This window comes from Arachis hypogaea, chromosome 5 (assembly GCF_003086295.3).
Source record: "Arachis hypogaea cultivar Tifrunner chromosome 5, arahy.Tifrunner.gnm2.J5K5, whole genome shotgun sequence".
NCBI lineage: Eukaryota > Viridiplantae > Streptophyta > Magnoliopsida > Fabales > Fabaceae > Arachis > Arachis hypogaea.
The window spans coordinates 28,983,626-29,007,315 of NC_092040.1; the positions used below are offsets into that span (position 1 = coordinate 28,983,626).

Genomic DNA, 23,690 nt, shown 5'->3' on the forward strand with positions numbered 1-23,690 from the left:
CTCAAATCATAATAGGGAGGGTGAGAAAAATTTACCTCCTCAACACTTTCAAATCCAACCGGAGAAGGTTCTTCATGCTCAAAGGATTCTTCACCACTAAGACTTGATGCTTGATCTTCATCACCAAGGGAACTCAATTCTTTCTCTATCCCATCCAAGCTTTCATATGGAATATGCCTTGGAAGATGTGCACTTTCCTTCCTAGCATCAATTTCAATCATCTTGGAGGGGTTTTCTTCAACTCTATGTTCCCATGGAGGCTCCGCATCTCCTAAGTTTTCTACCACTTCTTCCTTGTCTTCAACAATTAAAGCTTCCTCCAATCGTTCCAATACAAAGCAACTTCCCTCATTTCCCACCGGAGTTTCCAATCTCTCCTTCATGCTATGTTCTTCATTTGATTCTCCACATGTAGCCATGGGAGTTTCTTGAGTGTTCAAGCATTGGGAGACTAATTGATTTGTTACCATATCCAAGGCAGCCATGAAATTTTGCACATCCATTTTCATCTCTTCTTGCCCTTGAACAAGAACACCAAGGGTTTCATCCATTAGAGATTGGGGTGGATGGAAGGATTCATCATTTTGGGGGAAGGGTTCATAGTAGGAAGATGGTTCTTCTTGGTAGAGCTGTGGTGGTTCAATATTCTCCACTCGTTCCACTTGTTGCACAACACACTCCATGGTTGCTTGAAATTGATCCAATGCTTCCTTGAGACGATCCCTTGACTCTTGTTCTACTTGGATATCATGATAGGGATCATATAGGTCTTGGATCGATGGACATGAATATTCTTCCATGTGAGGTTGTGGTGGAAGGTAGAATTCATTTTGTGATTGAAAATTTTCATATATTGGGGGTGGTTCATCTTGGTAATAATGTGGGGGAGGTGGCTCTTGAAAATATTGATGTTGGAATGGTGGTGGCTCTATATATGGTTCATATGGCTCATATGGTTGTTGGTAGGATAGGTATGGATTAGGGTCATATGAAGGTGGTTGGTAAGAAGGGGCTTGTGAGTATGGTTGATGATCATGTTGAGGAGATGATTCATAGGCATATGGTGGTGGTTCTTGAAAGTCACAAGGTGATTCACCATAGTCATTGGATTGATATGCATCATAGAATGGCTCTTCTTCATAGTGCATTGGTGGGGGTTGTTGCCATGAGGATTGATCATAAGCATATGGTTCTTCCCACCTTTGATTGTCCCATCCTTGATACACTTCTTCATTGTAATCTCCACTTCCTACAACATAGTTGTAATCACACTCATAGCCAAAATGAGAATTCATGGTAGCAAGAGAGAATAAGAAATAAAAACTAATAAGAAATAATGAAACAAAATACTAAGACTAGCAAAAACTAACAAGCTATTTACAATATTCACATATATACAATAACCAATAACATAACACCATTGCAATTCCCCGGCAACGGCGCCATTTTTGATGATTGGATTTTTGACGGTATAGAATTTCACAAACGAATTCTCGTTGCAAGTATAGTTTCCAAACCAATCAAAAATCCTTTCATACAAAAGATTGTTTGTCACAAGTAACAAACCCCTAATTTTATAAACCGAAGTATTGAAACCTCGGGTCGTTCTCCCTAGGAATTGTAATGAAGTGTCTTGTTATTGGTTGTGATGTGTTCTGGGGTTTTGGATAAGAAGCATGAAAGATAAATAGCAAGAAAGTAAACTAAGGCCTAAAAAGGTCTTGGCAAGGGTTGGTGGTCAAGGATCTCTATCCTAATCACTAACCACAATATGAGAATTAGCAAGGATTAATCTCATTAAATCATCCTCTAACTAGTAGTAAAGGAAAGGCAAATGAGCTATATCAATCCTAGTCCATAAGTCCTAACTCTCCACTAATTCAATTAGTGAGAACTAGAGTAAATGGCTCCCAATCATCAATTACTTGGACATTAGTAACTCAAGAGTTCCTAAGTTACCTTTCCAAGCCAAGAGTATAAAATTCTACTTTAAAATCCAACCAAGCATTTCATCAAACACTTGGAGGGTACAAAAGAAAAGCATAGTAAATTGATAACAAGAGTAGAATCTAACAACAATTATTGAAAAGAATTAATAACAACAATCAAAAGAAACACATCTATTATGAATTACCTTGAATTGAATTGGAAGAAAGTAGAAGAAACAAAAGTAGATCTACAACAAAAACACAAGAACAACATAAAGGAAATTACAACAAAAGAATAGAAGAAGATGAATGTAGCAACAAAAAGTTGAGAGATAGAAGTAGAAGAAGGTGAATTGAAATCTAGATCTAAGAACTAAGCCTAATCCTAATCCTAGAGAGAAGTGAGAGCTTCTCTGTCTAGAAACTACTTCTAGAACTAAACTATGACTAATGGTAACTAACTTCTAAAGTATGAGAGTATCTTCATTCCCCCTTCAATCCTTGGCTTAAATAGCATCAGAAATGAGTTGGATTGGGCCCACAAGACTTCTAAAATCGCTGGCCACGTTTTGCTTTAAGTGAACTAGGTGGCAGCAACGGCGCGTGCGCGTAATATGCACGTACATGCCACCATACGTGTAGAAACTATGGCAAATCTTATATCGTTTCGAAGCCCCGGATGTTAGCTTTCTAACCCAACTAGAACCGCATCATTTGGACCTCTGTAGCTCAAGTTATGGTCGTTTAAGTGCGAAGAGGTCAGCTTGACAGCTTCCGGTTCTTTCATTTCTTCATGAGTTCTCCAACTTTTTATGCTTTCTTTCTTCATTCCCTTGATCCAATCTTTACCTCCTAAACCTTAAATCACTTAACAAACATATCAAGGCATCTAATGGAATCAAGGAGAATTAGATTTAGCTATTTTAAGTCCTAAAAAGCATGTTTTCACTCTTAAGCACAATTAAGGGAGAAGTTATAAAACCATGCTATTTCATTGAATAAATGTGGGTAAAAGATCATAAAATCCCTTAAATCAAGCACAAGATAAACCCTACAAATGGGGTTTATCACCAGACCGGGGCAGAGATGCTCAAACAACATAGGGAGTTAAGCATGTTCGTGCGTAGCACCATTGAAACCAATGGGGAAGCCAAAATCAGACCAAGCAAAACTTACCAATCCTTTGTAGCAGCAGCCGGCAACCACCGTGAACTAAGTTTTATAGAAAAAGACGTGAGGAATTACATCACAAGGGAAGTAAGGAATGTTTTCGAACAAGAAGATGCCAAAGAATTCGGGAAGTACCTACTAAGAATGAAAGAGAAGAACCAAAATTTCTTTTTTTTTAGCTCAACCTCGAAGGCGATCACTCCATCAAACATGCATTCCAGGCCGACGCAAGAAGCAGGGCCGCATGCAAGTATTTCGGAGATATGGTTTCATTTGACACCACCTATAACACAAACAGGTATTCCGTTCAGTCAGCATAGTTTTAGGTTCAGTGAATTTACAAATTTCGGTTCATCACTGTCTGGGTGCATCCATTTATGTAGGTACAATATGGTTTTAGGTTCTTTTGTGGGCGTGAATCACCACGGTCAGTCGACAATTCTCGGATGCACGCTGATGAAAAATGGAGACATCGAATCATTCAAATGGCTATTCAAGTGTTGGCTTCGTTGCATGGGAGGGAAGGCACCAAAAGGCATTCTTACTGACCAATGTGCATCGATGCAAAGGGCAATTGAGATGTGCATGCCAACAATAATTCACCGGTGGTGCATCTAGCACATCATGAAGAAGATCCCAAATAAACTAAATAGCTACAAGGGTCACGAAAAAATTGAACAAGAGATGAGTCATGTCGTTTGAAACTCGTACATGAGAGACACATTTGACAAAAATTGGAACGATTTCCTCACAAAGTACGGCCTTAGAGGCAACAAGTGGCTCTCAGGTAACTAAGGTTTCAATTCGAATTATTTTCATGCCCATATCTTTTTGTTTCAAATCATGCACATGTTTCGGATTACCACAGCGTATTGTTTTGGTTCATTCTGCAGAGCTGTACGTGGATAAGCATATATAGATTCCAATTTACCTGGATCACCACTTTTGGACCGGGATGAGAAGCACACAAAGGAGCCAGAGCATGCACGCATTTTTCAATAAGTTCATCACATGTAACAGCTCCCTGAGACAATTCGTGAAGCAATACGACAATTGCCTAGCAAGCAGAGAGCAAAGAGAGAGAGAGAATTCGACGCTCCATATTTTCACATCGTGATACCGTGCGCAACAAAATCAGCAATAGAGACCCAGTTTCAGTACGTGTATACCCACGAGAAGTTCAGGGAAGTTCAAGCACAATTTAGAGGTAAAGTAAACTACATCATCAAATCAATGCATTCCACCCTAGGTTTCACAACATACGAAGTCGTAGAGCAGGTTTCCAACTCCAAATTCGACAAGTTTATGGTCACCTATGACACAGTATCACGAGAGGTAAAGTGCCAGTGCTTGTTGTTTGAGTCAAGGGGCATAGTGTGCCGCCATTCCCTAAGCGTCCTAAGCTTCAAGCAAGTGGATAACGTGCCACCGAAATACATACTGGAACGCTAGAGCAAGAACATAAAGAGAAGGCACACACACATCAAGAGCAGCCAAGACGAGCCTCTACTAGAGTTGAGAAGCAAGAGATTTAACGATTTGGTGTTTTGGTCGCACAATATATGCAAATTTGCATCCGAGTCCGAGGAGCTAACCGAAATTTTGCACGGGGCGTTTGACAAGGTCATGGATGAGATGCAAGAATATCAAGAGAGAAGTAAAGGAAAAAGTTCGTTATCCCGCGAAGAAGCGATGTTGAGCGACGTGAACGACCTTCAAAGCGCGCCACACGTCAAAAGAAGAGGCCGGCCCAAGAACAGACTTGGATCAAACCTGGAAAAAAATATCTCAAAGGTCACAAAGAAAAAGAAAAAGACAGCTCCAAGCGAGGTAAAATTGATTTGCTTTTGATTAGGAAAAAATTCATTTGTGCATTTTGCTAATATTTGATTTATTATGTCTTTTACAGTTGAACCTTTTAGACAGCAGATCAAACATTCAGTCAAGCTACAACCTTTATAATCCACCGGATATGAATTATCCCAGACAGGATTATATGAGTTTTAATTTTTATTAATATAAATTTCTTTTCATCCATGAGCAAATTTCGATTCACTGATGTTATAGTTGGTTTAATTTCTCACTGTTGTTAGTCTTTAATGAATAATAACTTTTTTGGTTTTTGATATTAACTTTTGTGAAATTCTTTATTCCAAAGTCACTTTTTTTTATTAAATAGCCAATTTATTGTGCTATGTTAGAGAGTTCAAATGTTTCTGAAAGTGAATACTGATTTAAACATTTTTTTATAATTAGCTCTCTGCTATATTGATATATGCAATTTTTTCAGTTCATCCAGTGTATTAATTTTGGTTCATTATGTTTTTTGGGGTTCTTAATGTCTTGATAAATACCCTGATTTCATTCACTATGAACCTGGAACAAAACAGTAGCTAGACAGTTCTAACAGATATATAAATTAATATATCAGACCGACAGGACAAGGAGTAATCCATCTTGAATCAGATATAAATGTTAACATTAGATATATACATTGATATTAAGATTAGATATATACATTAACATTTACATTAATATTCACACATGTACATTGAAAGAAGCATTGTTTGCTTTTTTAAACAAGTTAAACAAAATATTGTTAATTATAACCAGTCAATCATAGTATATCCTATTTACTATCTAAATTCGCAGATGAGAATTTACAATAAGGGCTAGAGAGGGCAGCAAATGGCTTCGAGAGTCTTATTGCTTCAGATGCCCGAATCACTTGGTCTCTGATTTTGTTCATTTCTTGTAACAGAATATTCAGACCATATTCATGCTTGAAGCCATCAATCTCTTCCTACATTTCAATCGAAAGGAATTAGTTACATAAGAAACGAACCCAACTGAAATAATGAAACAGCTAGAAAAGCATTGCTGCATGCAATCAGAATAACCCTAAACCCTGAACACACTAAATATTAAGTGAATAAAAATCACCAAGTCCATCGAACCGAACACGATTCATGTGGTGAATAAATCATTATAAACTTTCAATCATCAAGAATAGTATTTGTCTATACAAAAGAAGTCAACTGAACAGAATAAAAATAAGAACAACTTTCATTCAAAGCCCTAGTTACATTGTAAAAATGCAATCAGAATAACCCTAAACCCTGAACACACTAAATATCAAGTGAATGAAAATCACCAAGCCCACCGAATTGAACAACATTTATGTGATGAATAAATCGTTATAAACTTTCAATCATCAAGAATAGTATTTCTCCATGCAAAAGAAGTCCACTTAATAGAGTAATAATCAAGTTCAAAGCCCTAGTTATACTATAAAAATCCAATCAGAATAACCCTAAACCCTGAACACACTAAATATCAAGTGAATGAAAATTACCAAACCCACTGAACCAAATAACATTCATGTGGTGAATAAATCGTTATAAACTTTCAATCATCAAGAATAGTATTTCTCCATGTAAAAGAAGTCTACTAAACAGAGTAACAATCAAGTTCAAAGCCCAAGTTACACTATCCACTGAACTGAATGAAAATAAGAACTAATTTCATTCAAAGCCCTAGTTACACTGTAAAAATGCAATTAGAATACGTCGATCTACTAAAGGAAGCAAATCAATCCAGTAAACTTAAAATGCAACTAGGAGAAACGCTACATTGCAATATTTCAAATGAACAGTAGTTTTTCTCATATCTTTGTCAATCTTTGTTGCTATTTTCGTTCGTTTTTGCTTGTTCCTTGCGAAATCTTCTCACGATTCTTCTCCACTAGTGGTTTTCGTAGAAAATATGAGTGAAGTTTGAGTGATTTTGAGAGAGATTCGAAGAGAATGAGCGGTTTCGTGTAGTAATTTCGTGTTGAAGAAGAAATAACGTTTTTTCATAATGAAACTCGAATGAAGCAACGAGACATTTCGTATGTCTTTGGTGCGTGGAATCACGCTTCATTAATGCGTGAGTGAATTTGAGTTTGAGCTAACTTGGATAACTTGGATATATATTTTACATGAATGTGTAGTATGAATCTTTATTTACATCAAAATAATTATTTACTTTTTCTACTGGTTTAGTTTTTCTTTCTTTCTTTTTTTTTTCAAAAACAATGGGTCTGAGATTTTAAATTTTATTTTTCTCAGTGTATTGAAATCGGCACAAATGGGGCTGGGCTTTTGGCGATTGGCCCATCTTAATACCACATGGAAAAAAAATTTGAAAAAGGAAATCCACGTGTCGAGTAGTAGAACAACAAGTATGAGGTTGCACCAAATGCTGATATATGAGTTGCACCCAAATAACATCCCCAAACTCCCAACTCATTCACACTCTCAAGTTCATGGCGTCTTGAAGAAGCTAGAAGACGAAAGACAAATAACACAAAAACAAACACCACCGAACAAGCCAACACCGCATGCAAAAATGGCGCCAAAAACAAAACCAAAGAAGAAGCGAAGCCCTTCCTCCGAGTCAGAACCTGATGGAATGTTTTCAGGAATGGTGGTTTTCTTCGTCCCCAAAGGAGTCCAACCACGTCGGTTGCAGGTAATTTACAACCCCAAAATCCTCATCTTGGAAAACCCTACTTTCCATGTTTCAATCATCCCCCATTTTCAATGGCAAAGTGTGTTTGTTTCTTTTCTTTTTCATAGATTTGGAAGCAGAGGTTGGTGCAAATGGGTGGTGTAATTGAGGAGCGCCTCTCCAGACGGGTCACTCATGTTTTTGCAATGGATTCTCATACTCTTCTCAAAGAACTGGACAAGGAGCGTTTGTCACGTTTTAAAGGGGTTAGCTATTTTAACCTTTTCATTTTTTTTAATTACATGTAAGTTACAGCAAGTGGTTTGAGTTTACTGTAGTTTCAATGGGACCATGTGAATATAGTGATTGAGTGGACCGTGGAGTGAACACTTATCACTCAATATGGCCCTCCAAATGTACGTGGGACAACGCATTGATGCTCATTTGTGTCAGCAGCATCAAAATGGTTCTTTAATAATTCATTTTCTGTTCATCAAGGACCAATTTTGTGTTTTTGAGGTCTAATTTTATGGAGAAATGTAACAAATTGATAGTGAAGAGACAATTAGATGTCTGATATATCTTTGCGACTAATTTGACCAATTTAGTAATATATAAATTGATGATCAATTTGATGTCAAATGCATATTCGAAGGACCAAGTAAACTTCTGATTATTTGAAGGGCTTACTCATGTTTTCAGCTGGACTCCTTTTGTTTATTTATTTATTTATTTATTTATTTATTTATTTTTAAATGTATTACCTTGATGTTGTGTATGACATTGGGACATAATGGTTTGTTGTTGCATTGCAATCACAATTAAAGAGCATAGCTTACTATGCTTCTGTTAGAATGAGGAATTTGTCATCTTTAATTTTAAGGGTTAATGATGCTTGCTGCAGAAAGTTATCCTTTACCAATGGCTGGAGGACAGCTTGAAATCTGGGGAAAAACTATCTGAGGACATGTATGAGCTGAAGTTGGATCCTCAAAGTGCAGATATTCCTCATAAGCCTTTGAACCCTAAGCCAACTTATGGAAACTTGTCAAGTGATTCTCAGCAATCACCGAGTAAAAAGATCAAGTTATCTTCTGAAGAAACAAAGGTTGCAGATCTCAAAAGTAATGAAAATAAAACAGAAAATGCTCCACTTTTGTCCACAAGCACGACAAGCAGTCCTGCTGAAGTTGACAGTTTTAATTATGCAAACACAAGACGTCAAAGTCTTGAGTCCGAAAGTGAGGCAGTAAGATCTAAAAGTCTGCATTTCTAGATTATTTCATTAAAATATATTCAGAACTTTCATGTAATAGCTCTTTAAGTTAAAATGACCTTCTTAGTTCTAACAAATTAAAATTCCATAATTTTGGCTTAAGAGCCAGTGCTAATATTTTTTTCAAAATATGCATGCACTTTCCTGCCTGTTGACAAAATGGATAATAATGCAAATGCTGATGAAGACATTATACATTTTATGTTTCTTTGTTCCTGTTGAAACTGTTCTAACAATGGGAGGGCATTGCAGTCGTCCTTGCCATACTGTCCACCTGACCTCAACAAGAATATAACAGAGATATTTGGAAAACTTGTTAACATATATAGAGGTGAGATGTGGTCATATAAATTCTACAGGTTATTATCTTATTTAACTTCTGTTATTCTGAAGTTCTTGTTTGTCGTTTTAATGATTTTGAAAGCACTGGGTGATGATCGGAGATCCTTCAGCTATTACAAGGCTATTGCAGTGATTGAGAAGTTGCCGTTTAAAATTGAAAGCACAGACCAGATCAAAGACCTGCCTTCTATTGGAAAATCAATGAAAGATCATGTAAGTGATACTTGACTACACATTTTGTCCGGATAAAGTGGCTGCTATCTTATAGTGCAATAACTTTGTTGTTGCTCTTTCCCACTAAATTTTCCTTGTTCAGATGCAAGCAATCTCTAATGGAAAAATATCATCTAGCATATGATTTTTTTATCAGTCGTGATATTCTCTTACGTGATATTCTACCAGATGCTATTTATTATTGTTGGAATAAAGAAGTATATTTTGTCTAGTTATTTTGGTGAACCATCTAAGAAGACAAATTCAGTATTAATGTGGTAATATCGACGTTCTTTTATTGTTGGTCAAGTAATAAGCTCAAGCATTTGGTTTTAATATGTGCAGGTTCAGGAGATAATAACTACTGGGAAGTTATCCAAACTGGAACACTTTGAAACTGATGAGAAGGTATTTTAACTGCAGACTCAGGTTATTTTGTGATCCCTGAAAAAAATTGTATGCAGAATTCATTGTATTTTAAGCTTGATCTTCCATATTTATTTTTATTCATGATCCTTGTTTGATTACATATTTAATATATTATCATCTCATTATTTATTTATTTATTTCAAAATAATTATATGCAAACATTTTCACGCACAAATTTTTCATGCGATATTTTATAACTAACCATCCTGTTACTGAAGTCTGTAATTATGATTGGTTACAATTTCTTGAATTATGCTTTAGTTCAGTCTTCTCAGCTAATTGTGGTTTTGACTTCTGTTCTGTCTAATGTGTGCTTTATTTGTTTGGGTATATATATAGTGCATGTGTAATAGACTAAAAGGCCATGCCAGATATTCTTAAATATAATAATAACATGTATATCTTTGGCATTTTATTGAGCATGCTGCCTTCTCTTCTTTAACCTTATTTAATCATAGGTGCGGACAATATCCTTATTTGGAGAAGTATGGGGTATTGGTCCTGCCACAGCACTGAAATTGTATGAGAAAGGACACCGTACATTAGATGATCTAAGGAATGATGATTCACTTACAAATGCACAAAAGTTAGGGTTGAAATACTTTGATGATATCAGGCAACGAATTCCACGCCATGAGGTCTGATGCTACTTTCGATTCCGAAAGAAAAGAATAAAAAATAACTTTTAAACAGTATTTTATACTCTTTTTGATCTGATAGGTTCAAGAGATGGAGCGCATTTTGCAGAAAGTTGGGGAGGAAGTTTTGCCTGGGGTGAGCATTAAAATTCTTTTACTTGACTGAGTATGAGACACACGCGGAGTTTGCAGATAATTCCTATATACTCATACAGACTGATATAAGATTTTTTGATGGTCCCTCATTTTGAATTGAAGCATGATATCCAAAACTTGGTTATGGTGATCATATTGTTTAGGTTATTATTGTTTGTGGAGGATCATATAGGCGTGGGAAGGCTACTTGTGGTGACATTGATGTTATTATAACACATCCTGATGGACAAAGGTGGGGCTAGCATTCCTTTTACTTCATATAAGTTTGGTTTAAATTTGAACACACTTTTTCTTTACTGCTTGAATAGTTTGTTCTGAACTTTTAAATAGTTAGTTTAAGTCATGCTATTTTTTAGTTCATTTGTGGAGAAAGATAAACATTACTCTCTACATGAAAAGGAGAATTTGATTTGAGTGAAATTCTGCACTACTCTTTCATTTTGCATGCATAAACCTCTTTATTTATATTTAGAGACTCAGTAGATATGTTTATGGCTTGCAGTCACAAAGGATTTTTGCCAAAGTTTGTACAGTGTTTAAAGGATATTGATTTCCTGAGAGAGGATTTAGTTTTCAGTACTCATAGCGAAGAGGTAATGTCTGCATTATTTGTTGTCTACAAATGGGAATTTAGTTTGGTAGATTTAAGCTTTCTTTCACAACACAGGAAGTATATCTTTTTTTTTTTTAGAGTGTGTGTGTGTTTGTTTTATTTTTTAATTTTTTGGGGGAGGGGGGGGGGGGGAGGGGGGTTGTATATATATGATTGAATATAGGGAAATTAAGTTTTCTTCTACATCAAGAAAACAAAAAACAAAGTGTTTCTTCAGCTGTAAATTGGGAGTTGAGCTATTTACATCTCAACTTCTTTTTGTGTGTGTGTGTGTGTATGTGTGTGATTTTTATACCTTAAAAGTACATGAATTTTGAAAGTGAACAACTTTGCAAAGATAAAGAGGAAAGAGGGAAAATATGATATTTGTTTGAGATGAATTTAGGGATGGAAATAGGTCAGAATTTACTGCTAACAGCCTATATTGCAGCTATTTGGCCAGAGCTGGGCCTGTAGCTTGCTAGAGGCTTTTCTAAATGCCCGAGCTTGGCCTGTTTGAATACTTGACCTGGCCTGAAGCCTGTTAACGAGCTTTTTAACAAATGAAAAAAATCTAAATTGTTCTAAAAATGTGAAAGGGCCTAACAACTAATGAGATACAAATAGCAAAGAATTATATATGTATTAAAGAGATTTGGTAGTCAAGTGTTTAACATAAAGGTTTTGATTTCAAACCTCATTCATAACATTTTGGTGAAAACAATATATTTTCCTTTTTTTTTCGGTAATTTGGTGAAAACAATATATGCATACAAAAATTTCAAACAGGCCTGACAAGTTTTGCAGACCCCTTGACAAGCCTAAGCTTGACCTTTTAAAACAAATAGGCTTTAGCATGATTCTAGGCCTGCAATTCTTTTTTATCAGGCCAGGCCCAAGGCCTTTGACAGGCTGCTTGTCCTGATTTCACCCCCTAAATTATGATACACAACCAGATAGGCTGGTGAAATCTTTTCTAGAATCTTAAAATAATTATGTCTAGACTCTAGATCTACATAAAAATAAATCTGATAATTTTCTGTTTTCATATATGTTACATGTTTCTTTATGTCTGTTACTCAGTTTCTTTGTTAACATTTCACTATGTGAACAGGGTACTGACTCTGGTGTTGACACTTACTTTGGCTTTTGCACTTATCCTGGACGGGAGTTGCGACACAGAATTGATTTAAAGGTAATTTATGGCATCTTTTCGTGTATTCTCTGATGGAGGCTCATGAGTGTCAAAACATTGTGGTTTTTCCAGAATTTGTCATTCTGTTATTTGTTGTTGCATATGTGCTGCTGCCATGCCATGCCATGGCTTTTTTTTTTTTTGGTCTAGAATGACTATTCAAACTTTAGTATTGTCTTCAATTTCTAAATTTTTGTTAAATATTTAGTAGTTACAAATTAAACATGGGGTATTGTCTTCTATCCTGTTGCTGGTTATGCTTTGTTGCTTAGCCAACTATAAGTGTATGCAAACTTTAAACGTCTCAAGTTTACACTATTGATTTTAATGTTTTGGCAGGTCTACCCAAGAGACATATATGCTTTTGGACTAATAGCTTGGACAGGAAACGACGTATTAAATAGGAGGTATGCATGCTTCTCCTTGCAGATAACTTTCCATTTCTGAAGTTTTGGCGTTTTTGTGCAGATTGTGTTTCTATATCATACGAATAATGTGCTTTTTCCCCTCGTGCTTGATGCAGGTTGAGACTGCTTGCTGAATCTAAAGGATTTCGGCTTGATGATACAGGCTTGTTTCCAGCTACTCAAGGTTCTGGAGGCAAACGGGTATGGCTTCGATTCCTTCACCCCTTTTCGGTTCTAACAATTGCATCCTCATTTGCAAGGTTGACTTCTGATGCAAATTTGTTTTGCAGGGTGCAAAAGGTATTGCAAGTTTGAAATTTGATACGGAGAAGGAGGTGTTTGATTTCTTGGGCTTTCCTTGGCTTGAACCACATGAAAGAAATCTTTAAACATTCAATGGCTTGCTGTTGGAAAGTGGTCTCCTTCCTGATTTCCATGCACCCTTTATTCCAATCTTACAGAATATGATGTATCTAATATCTAATTATCTATCCATCCAGGAGGCCTTCTTTTTTGGTGTCTGTATTGGGGCCATTTTGTCTTGTTGGGGGTAGCAAGGGAGGGGATGTCTAAAATTGTAAATATATATAAACTATATATTTTGTGTATAAAGTAGTTCAATGTGATGATGTGTTTCTTGAAATGTTAATGCATTCTGAGTTTGAAGGTTAGTTCTTTTTACTTTTTAGTTTTGTCACGAGGCCCCTTCCCCGCGGGGGAGAAGAGAAGAAGGGGGGGATTATTTACCATTTTGTGTTATTTTTTAAAATCACCAAAAAAGGACACACATTCACCATCGGATTTCTCTTCGGTAGGGGTCTCCGGGATCCTCCTATATCCAAGGGTTATTATCCTCTTGGAAAAATAAAACATCACATACATAAGTCATAACTCTTTAGATTTTGTGTGCATGGGTGATAGACGGATAGTTGTATTAGTAATTTAGTTAATAAAAGCCTTCTCTTCTTAGGAAAAATCAATTTTTTATTTAATATTAGGGTAAAGTATATTTTTTGTCCCTGAAGTTTGACAAAAGTTTTAAAAATATTCCTAAGTTTTATTTTGTTTTAATTTTGTCCTAGAAGTTTTCGATTTGCATCAAATATACCCTTAGCGGCTAATTTTTCAAAAAATTTAAGACTAATTCAACAACAATTTCATAAGAACAACTTTCAACACAAGCAAATCAAGCATCATTTTCATGCATTATTATTAGATTGGTCTTAATTTTTTTGAAAAAATTTAGCCGTTGGGGGTATATTTGATGCAAATCGAAAACTTCTGGGACAAAATTGAAACAAAATAAAACTTAAGGGTGTTTTTGAAACTTTTGCCAAACTTTAGGGACAAAAAATATACTTTACCCTTAATATTATTTAAAATTTTATTTCAAAATAAATAAATAAATTAAAAATATGTCTGCGGCTCTGCCCTTGAAATATATGTTAGGAAGAATTTTAACTGTATGAGATATACATTTTAACTGGTGATCTCAATTATAAAAAATATATATAATATATATTAATTAAAATCAATTTTAACTGTTGATCTCAATTATAAAAAATATATATAATATATATTAATTAAAATCAATAGTTAAAATAACTGAAATATTTTGGATACATTTAAAAACTTTTTTATATGTTAGTTCTTGAGTAACATTTGTATTTATTTGCTATGATACATGGACACGGGACATGACACCACATGAGACACGTCGACACGCGAATTTAAAATTATTATGAAATATGAGAGTACAATATATATATAAAATATAAAGTATTTTTTAGATAAATTATAATGATATTTTGATATTTTATTAATATTAAGATATAAATAAATTTTTTAATTATTTTTAATGTTTTTTTAATTATATATATTATTTTTAAATTCATTTCAAGAATATACATTAACAATAAAGTTGGATACCTTGACATGTGATGATATTTAGGTATATATAAAAGTGTCTAAAAATGCATAAATTATTTTTAATATGAAAAGAGAGATGGTGTTTTAGTTGAATATTGATATTTGAAGTGTTTTACAGTATTGTGGATATTGTCCAACACACCCCCACGTGGTGCAACACGCTCCCACGTGTTGGTCAGAATGCTGCCACATATCCAACACGCTCCCCACGTGTTGCAACACGCCCCTCATGTATTGACTTCTCACCTAAAAAATTCACACATCTCCAATTTTCAATAAAAACACCAGTATTTTTTTCATATAAAAAAAATTAACCTCCAAAATTTTTTTTTATATTAAAATATAGTTAGACACGCGTGTCAAAGAGTGTGGATAAATGTCGTGTCTGAAATAAATAAAAAAAAAAGTGTCCATACTTGATAGCTTGCTAGCTATTTCCCACCTAATTTATTACTTAACCTACCCTTCAGTCCCTTCTTTTTAAGAATAAAAAAACTGGACACTGTTCTTGATAGTTGTTATCTACATTCAAAACAAACAGTACCTTAGAGCATCCATTGGAACAACTAAAAGTCAAAAAGACCAAGAAAAAGAAAAAGCAACAAAACCACTCCAAAGAAGACCCTTGTTCACATCACTTTACCAACACCAAAACCTTACTTCAACCCTTCAAAACCCTCACCAATGTCACTTTCTCTAACCATTTCTCTCTTTCTTTTCTTCCTTCAAAATTCCTATGCTAATGCTGCCTTACCAATAATCTCTGTCAACAACACCACATGTCAAACCACATGTGGCACAATACCAGTCAAATACCCCTTTGGAACTGGTTATGGTTGTGGCCACCCTGCATTTTCAAGCTTCATAAGCTGCAACCATGGAACCCTTTTGTTCTCAACTAGGACTGGCACCTACACCATTTCCTCCATAGACTACCCTAGTAACACCATCATGGTCAATGACCCTTTTATGTCAAACTGTTCCTCAATGCAAAACTCTGGTAGCTTTGGCATTGATAGTGGAAGCCCTTTTAGCCTTGGCAAAGAGAACATCTTTGTTCTCCTTGGTTGCTCCACAACTTCTCCAGTTTTTGACCCAAAGGAAGATTTGTGCGACACAGGCTCAGGTACAAGAGTTTGTAGAGGGTTGTATTCTTGTAAAGGAGTGAATGGCATTGGTTTGCCACAACATGCACCAATCAACACTTGTTGTGTCTATGATTATGAGGCCAATGCAGGTTTAGGTTTGGATCTTCCTAAGCTTCAATGCTCCTCTTATGCCTCAGTGTATGAGTTTGTGGATCAAGGAGACCCTATGAAATGGAAGTTTGGGATATCATTGGTGTATAATTATTCCTATGACACTGATGATTGTAGGAACTGTGAAGACAGTGGAGGGTTGTGTGGGTTTCAAAGTTTGGACAAGTCTTTTGCTTGTATTTGCAGGAATGGTGTCAACACTACCACTAATTGTTTTGCAAGAGGTTAGAACTTACAATTTCATTTTGCTCTACCTTTATTAAGAATTTCTCAACCTGATTTTGTTTAATGATTAGGATATGCTTGGAGTGGAACAACAGCATTGAAGGTTCAAACCATGTTGGCTATTGGAGGTAATTTCTCCCATTTTTCTTTCCACCAAGAGTCTTAAAATGATTATCCCTGAGGTTAGATGATATTAGATACATTGCTCCTTAACTTTTTATTCTTATGGTTTGAGCTTCCCTTTGAGGAAGTTAATGTTCTGTTTATAAGAGTGGTTAGTGTTATAGGGGTACCAAGTGTCATATAAACTTAAGGTATAAGAGAGTTTATTGTATAGTTTAATAAACATATGGATGTTGTATGTAATATTGTCTAAGCCAGTGATTGGTTGGTCTGGATTATTTTTTTAAATAAATAAAATAAATATATATTTACCAATGTAAGTTTCTTTTTTTTTTTTTTGGGGGGGGGGGGGTGGGAATTTACGTTTTTATTATTACCAACAAAATAGAACTTGTTTGTATGTAAATGAGATATATGTATATCGGAAAAAAAATGCCACACATATAAAAAAAAGCATACAATGGTGAATAGTTTGTGAAGGTATCATGATTCATGGCATTTGACATTGCATCTATCAAGACACTATTAGTGTTACTATGTTACAGTTTTAGGGCGGTATGCTCATCTAACAAAAGCTGTATTAGGCATACTGTTATATGCAATTCATATCCTCCTTTTTTGCCTTTAATTATCTTCATGTTTGATGGGGGTTTGGGATGCATTTTCAGGACTCTTGCTATCTTTGATGTTGTCACCCTTCTGGTGAAGATATAGGGTGTTTCACAAGCTCCCTCCTTGGAATGCTAAATACTGGTCACGATGCTACAGAAGTTGTTGGAAAAGTTCTCTTGTGAATGAGAAATGATCATTAGAAGCAGCTAGATTGTTTTCAGAACTTTAAATTGAGTCTGAGGCTTTGAGCCATTGATTAGTTAGGATGACTTGTATCAGATTCAGATTAAGATGTAAATTACATGACAGTAGATGTAGAATCACTTGAGTGCGCACCCATATAGATGTCACTAAACTTTTGTAGGACCAAATTGGTGTTACGTATCTTTCATTTCGACAATTATTTCAATTTTTTCTTCTCGGATTATTAATAATTATTTACCCGAAAATCATTTTCATTTTGTAAAGAAATAGTATTATGACAGTTTTCTGTTGGATAAAAAATGTTGCAAGAATCATGGGGCCTTACTATAACCATTTAGCCAATACTTTTGTTTAAAAAATAGAGTAAATGTCTAAATTGGTTGAATTTTGGATTAGACATTTTGATCTCCAACAAATTTTTATTACTTTAGAAGTCTTTGAAAGTTACTCAACGGATTGATTTTTCTATTTTGAAGGGAGACTAATATGTCTAATAATGATATATTTTTGTAACTTAATTATTTTATAATAAAATTTATTAAAAATTTATTTATCTTGCTCGTATATTAAAACTTTTATTCGAAAGCAATAAAGAGATTAATATGTTTGATGAGAGTAATTATCGGAGACTTTTAAAGTAATACAAATATTGAAAGATTAAAGTGTCTGATCTGGAATTTATTAGGGACCAATTAGGATGTTTATTCTACTCGTAATAGTGAACTTGTGACGTGAACTTTTTTATCATATCATAAAGGGATTGTGCTTCATCTTAATTGGTATTTGAACAAGTTATATCTTGGTAATACACTAATACTAATACTGGTTCTTCCAGAGCTGGTTAGAATCTGCAGGAATTCAAAACAATGCAAACACACACACACACAAACACAAGCATGTCCAAATCCTTGGTTTAAAGTCAGATAAAAAACACAGGTTTAGTATCATCCAAGGAAATTACATGACTCAAATTTCTAACAAAAGATGGCTGAACAGTACACATTCTCTTGTTTAAGATCACATTTTATTATTTTAAAACTGCAACGGCAACAGAATGGAAAACAACCATTTAATAAAAAACCGGAACAATAGAATTGGAGCATTTCAAGAGCCAAACAGAATAAGCTACGGCCACTCAATTGCAAGGCTTTTTCTAAGGGCAGAAAACATAATAAAAGAAACGAAAAGATGGGAACTAATATAATGGAGTCCGAGTTAAAGCTACATTTGTATTTGCTTCTTTCTTAGCCCTTCAAATCTTTCTAGCAATGGTAAGGGTCCCTCAAAATGCACTTTTTCAAACATTGACTTGGAAAAAGAGAGCAAAAAAACAAGACGGAAATTAAGGAATCATGCAAAATTTGGAGCAACACAAATCTCTTAACAATGTATAGTGACATCATTTTTGTGAAATTTATCCTAAAATTGATTTTAAATGCAGCCGGAAGAAAAGTCATTGGAGTCTTCAGGCACTACCTGTAGCAAGCATTTCAATTTCAAGATCCAACAATTGAATCTCTGGTCCTTTAAACTCTTGAAAATAAAACATAACATAGTTTTCAGTTGCAGACATCAAAGATGTCAAGTTTAAATGGAATAGACTACCAATTGCTGAGAAGAGTGAAGGTAAGAGTTTTTGGCTTCATCCTTGTTATTTTTAGTCCTGAAGTAGAACATGTGAGGGAGAAAATCAATGAGTCACACATGAACAATTTCATAATGGATAATGGGATGAAATAGAATAGAGAGAATAAAACAGGAATAGTAGAGTTTTGAGCAGCCATACGAAAATGCTTAATTTTGTTTCAAAATCCTTGAAATCTTCTCTAATTAGATAACTCTAAAAGATCTGAATTTTCAAACCATGATTGGAAAGAAAGAAAAAGTAATAGACAGGATCCACTATATCACCTTCTCTATTGATCCGAAAGTATGGATAAAGCCAATCAGAGTAACATAACCGAATGTGATCAATTTTCAGAACAAGAGCTATTAGATAGCTTTGGGCAAACGCCGATTGACAAAGATGTCAAATTGCAAAGGGATCGGATGCTTGCTGGAATAAACGTCAGCTTCGGGCAGTTCTGAATAACTTGTGAGTCAAGAAAGACAAGATTTCCCAACCAATCAGGATAGAGTTCTGAATAATTTATTTTTATTTTTTTAATTATTCTTGTTAATTTTTCATAATTATATTTTTTATTATTATATTTTTCATCTTAAATTTTTTTAATGAAAAAAATAAAAATAAATTAGATTTTCATAATTTGTTCTAGTTTATCACTAAACAGAATATAAGAACACAATATTTTATTGTCTCTGTCTTTTATATCTTATTCTCAGTGTCTTATCATATACTGTTCTCATAAATAAACAAACGCAGCCTCAGAATTGGAACGAAAAGTAAAGAGAATAATGGGCTTGTCCCATATTCTCTTTATATATATATATATATATATATATATATATATATACTCTTAATCAAGTAAAAATTTATATTAATAAGGTATAAATTAAACAAAAGCAATATTAACAACATAGTAATATTTATTGAACTAATTATGATAATTATTATCTAATAATACTCACAATATAAATGAAAAACAAACTTGTATTGCAATACAGAAACTTCAAAAAAATATAAAGATGATTGTTAAAAATACAAAAACTACAACAAAAACTTTATATATTATTTAACATAAGAGATTGTGTGTGTAAAAGCAAATGCTTTAATATTTTCTCTCCCTCTCTATTTGTAGAGGGATTACCTCTTTTATTACAATATTTTTTTAACGTTCAAATGGGTCTTGAGTATCTAATATGTATAATTCTGGATTAGACTAAACTTTTTCATCTTCTTTTGATGGGACTGATTTTATTACTTTTAAAGATTTTTAATTTTTTTAAGGTATTCGTTGCAAGAGCAGCCATCATTTATTTTTTGTATGTTAGAAAATGAGTCTCTTTTTCATATGACATTTTATCAAACCCTGAACTATGGCTTGGGGTCTGATTTTTTTTGAGATATAGTCATCCAATTATTAATGATCTTTTTACTGATTAGGTTGTGATCAAATTTATTCTACTATTTTATTTTTATGTTTTGAAATAAATATTATACACTAAGAATGTCTTTATATACTGCTGAGTCATATTTTCGTCATTATCCAGCACATCCTCATAGTGGGTATGAAGGAGATTAGTTTGTATCCATCTGAAAATAAGGTCTTATTTTTAAAGTATTCATAAGTCAGGTTAGCCTTCTTCAAAAAAAAAATAGCTTCTATTGGTCCGAATTTTCGTAACCATACTTTGAACCACTTAAAAAATTGTAGAAAAATTTTCTTGTAGAACCATATGAACCATGAATGTGGGTTCGAAGATAAGTACAGGATAAACTACTATGCATTTATATAATCATAATAGGAATAATTTTATGGCTCAAATTTTTTAGTAAAACTTTTGCAGTCAAAGAGAGATTTTTTTTTATTTTTACAGAGTTATTACCTTGATGATTTTGATTTTCGAGTATATTACGTTTTTGGTGGTTGGGTCTTTATTGTGGGTTAGTTCAATTGATCTTGCTTCAACTAGAATGAACTCATAGAAAATTTGGGTCTTTTGGATATTCACGGGTGGATAATGAAAGGTATTTGGGAATACTGTTTTATAAAGGGTCTTTCGATCTATTTTAAACCATTTTTTCTCTAAGGCCATTATTTTTATAGGTACCATTTTTTTCTCTAAGGCTATTATTTTCATAGGTATAGGTTTTTCATGGTAAGGGTGTTTTGCGGATAGTGGTTTGGTTTTAAAAATATCATATGGTTGTAATAATACATATCTATTAGTTGTAGGTACTTCATATAAACTTTTAGTTGATGCACGTAATTTTTTACTTTTAACAATCTGTGATATCGTCAAAAGTTTGATGATTAATTGTTTAGCTGATAATAAAATTATTTATTAATCAAATTATTGACCATAATTTTCACTACTTAGTTACTGTTTGCTTATTTTTACCTTACAAAAATTTTCTTATTAAAAAATCAAACAATACGTTTGATTCACTTTTAATATGTTCCATAATAAATCAAAACATATATATATATATAGTCTTACAGTCCCTTCCTTTATATAAAATACTATCACAGGTCCCTTTAAAAAAACCTTACTTCCTTACTTTAAGTAATTTGGATCAGCGTTGACATTTTTTCTAATATAAAAACCTGTAGGAGTTTTTGTTTTATTTTTATTAGGTTTTTTATGCTGTGGCTCATTATATGTACTGTAATACTTTATCACATAAAATCTTATACTTAAGTCATAAAATTGAGGTGACAAGGTATTACAAATTCTAAAAGTAAAAAAATATATAATAATAGTTGAAAAAAAATTTAACTAGAAGCCTGTGAAAAAAAAATTAAGTAAAGTGTTAAACAGAAAATTGTGTCACTCGTGTAAGCGATAAATATGAGAGAAGAATTCCAAAGATACATATAACAAGGCTTCTAACTCGACTCGCGAAACTAGAACCAGACAAAATAAATATATACATATACATATATATAACCTAAAAGAGTAACTCCAAATATAAGATAAAACACCTGTTTCTCCAAGTCAAGTTCTAATAGGGACAAAATACAAAATATAAAGGTGGAGAATCTATATACATATATACAAAGCATAAAATAAAATACAGTAATCCCAAAATAACCAACCTCGCTTACAGAGGAAACTCCAGACGCTCTCGAGGTAAATCTCTACCTGCATCTGAAAAATAACAATATTGTATGGGATGAGAATCGAGGGTTTTCAGTATGGTTAAGGTGCCCACATATATAATAAATAAAGTTCCGGGAAAGTCAGAGGCAATCCTAGAATACGGACACTCAGATTATAAACTTAAAGGTAATAAATTGTAGACCTTAAATAGGGTAGGTCATCTAAGGTTCTAACTCTTAACTAAACTCTAACGGAAACCCTCCGTCGTCTACTTTTCTCCAAAACCTCCAACTCTAGTGGAACCTCGCAGACAAGCAAATAGACAATGGCAAACACAAGTAGAATACAATTACAGCAGGTAGTAAATATAGCAGGTAAGCATTGATTATCAATTAGGCAATCCCAAGAAATGCAAACCCAAGCAAAATAGACAAATGCATATGATGAATGCCTGCCATATGGTTGATAATATCATCTGTCAGTTATATAGCCAACCCGATACGTCCTGATAGCTAACTATGGATTGAAACACCCATTGCAGAGCAAGTGGGTTTGAGCTACAACTCCCTTATTACTACCCGCTTAACCCAGAGCCAGTGGAATAACCACTACTGCGGCTACTACCCAAGCGGGTGTTTTAAAACTCAACCTGGAACAAGCAGAATAATTCACTACTACTGCTACTACCTAGGCGTCATAATCACTAACCTGAAGCAAGCGGGACGAACCACCATTCTTGCTACTGCCTAAGATCTCAAACATACATTCATTCAAATTCCATAATTAAATTCATTTATCATAATTCTTCTTCCTTATCCCATACCCGGTGCAAGTGGACAACACCACTGCCTACTAGCCGGTATATCTCTTTAAACTACAAATCCTCATTACTCTCAGCTTTCCTATCAAATCAAGCATCCCCTTCCTCAACTCATTTGACACTAATTCTATCTTCTCCCACTCACTAGTCCTTACTCCGTAACCTAAAACCTAACTAATAGACCTTAAACAGAGTTTCTAGTTTTTCCTACAACTTCGAAAATTTAGTTTTTACACATAACTTTCGACGTCCATAACTTCCTCTATGAAATTCCGTTTTTCACAAAGTTTATACCATCTTAAAGCTTTTAAAACTATCTTCAATTTGAATCAAAATTCACTCAAATTCAATATCCGAGACTCAGGTTATGGACCGCCGAAATTCATTAAAAATATGCTTTTACCAAAAAAGTTCAAAACCTTTAGTTTTTAAATTTTCATTTCCAAACCAAGTTTCACAACCCAAAACAATATTAAATACACTGAAAACAATTCCATAACCATTTCTTTCATTCCACAATACTTCAACACTCAATTTCATCAACTCTAACCCACACAATCATAACCAAAGCAACAATACTCATAAATCATCAATATAACATCATCATCATTTACAATCAAACTCAAACCTCATCATTACTCAATAATTCAGCAACACATTAACATATTCAACTCCATAGTTTTACGAATTCATTAAACTTTAACAAGTCATCCGGGTTTAACCTAACCTACGGTCAACTAGCCTAAGTTTTCACAAGACATTATATATTAAATACAAGAAACCAAAACTATACCTTGGCGAATTTTTCCCCAAACTCAAACTCCTCAATTCAAACCTCCAAGGTTCCGAATCAAGTGCTACAAGGTCCAGCCACCAAAGCTTGATTTCAAGCATTCCAATTCACCGATTAAATCTCCAATTTAGCATAAACTCAATCTAATTCCATGAAATTC

General features: G+C 34.0%; 2 protein-coding genes and 1 long non-coding RNA gene across 4 annotated transcripts; 2 read left to right on the top strand and 1 right to left on the bottom strand.

The window, feature by feature from the left end:
- Window positions 1-7,214: 7,214 nt before the first annotated feature.
- On the top strand, window positions 7,215-13,511 carry LOC112801052 (DNA polymerase lambda). 2 transcript variants are annotated; one of them, XM_025843578.2, is made up of 14 exons: window positions 7,215-7,613; window positions 7,721-7,858; window positions 8,497-8,841; window positions 9,121-9,199; window positions 9,293-9,423; window positions 9,769-9,831; window positions 10,311-10,490; window positions 10,573-10,626; window positions 10,790-10,878; window positions 11,149-11,239; window positions 12,353-12,433; window positions 12,773-12,840; window positions 12,957-13,041; window positions 13,131-13,511. In XM_025843578.2, exons 1-14 carry the CDS (start codon window positions 7,230-7,232, stop codon window positions 13,227-13,229), a joined length of 1,887 nt encoding a protein of 628 aa, XP_025699363.1. In that variant the 5' UTR covers window positions 7,215-7,229; the 3' UTR covers window positions 13,230-13,511. The 2 variants fall into 2 exon arrangements, 1 of the variants encoding a protein (XP_025699363.1); XR_003201719.2 differs by lacking the exon at window positions 11,149-11,239.
- A 1,807-nt stretch (window positions 13,512-15,318) lies between these two features.
- Window positions 15,319-17,359, top strand: LOC112801053 (uncharacterized). Its single transcript, XM_025843580.3, has 3 exons — window positions 15,319-16,252; window positions 16,325-16,381; window positions 17,045-17,359. Exons 1-3 carry the CDS (start codon window positions 15,454-15,456, stop codon window positions 17,080-17,082), a joined length of 894 nt encoding a protein of 297 aa, XP_025699365.1. The 5' UTR covers window positions 15,319-15,453; the 3' UTR covers window positions 17,083-17,359.
- Window positions 17,360-18,200: 841 nt separating this feature from the next.
- LOC140184570 (uncharacterized) lies at window positions 18,201-19,209 on the bottom strand. The gene is made up of 2 exons (XR_011881640.1): window positions 19,104-19,209; window positions 18,201-18,855 (listed from the first exon to the last, which is right to left on the bottom strand). It is a non-coding gene; the product is annotated as an uncharacterized lncRNA (long non-coding RNA).
- Between the last annotated feature and the right edge of the window lie 4,481 nt (window positions 19,210-23,690).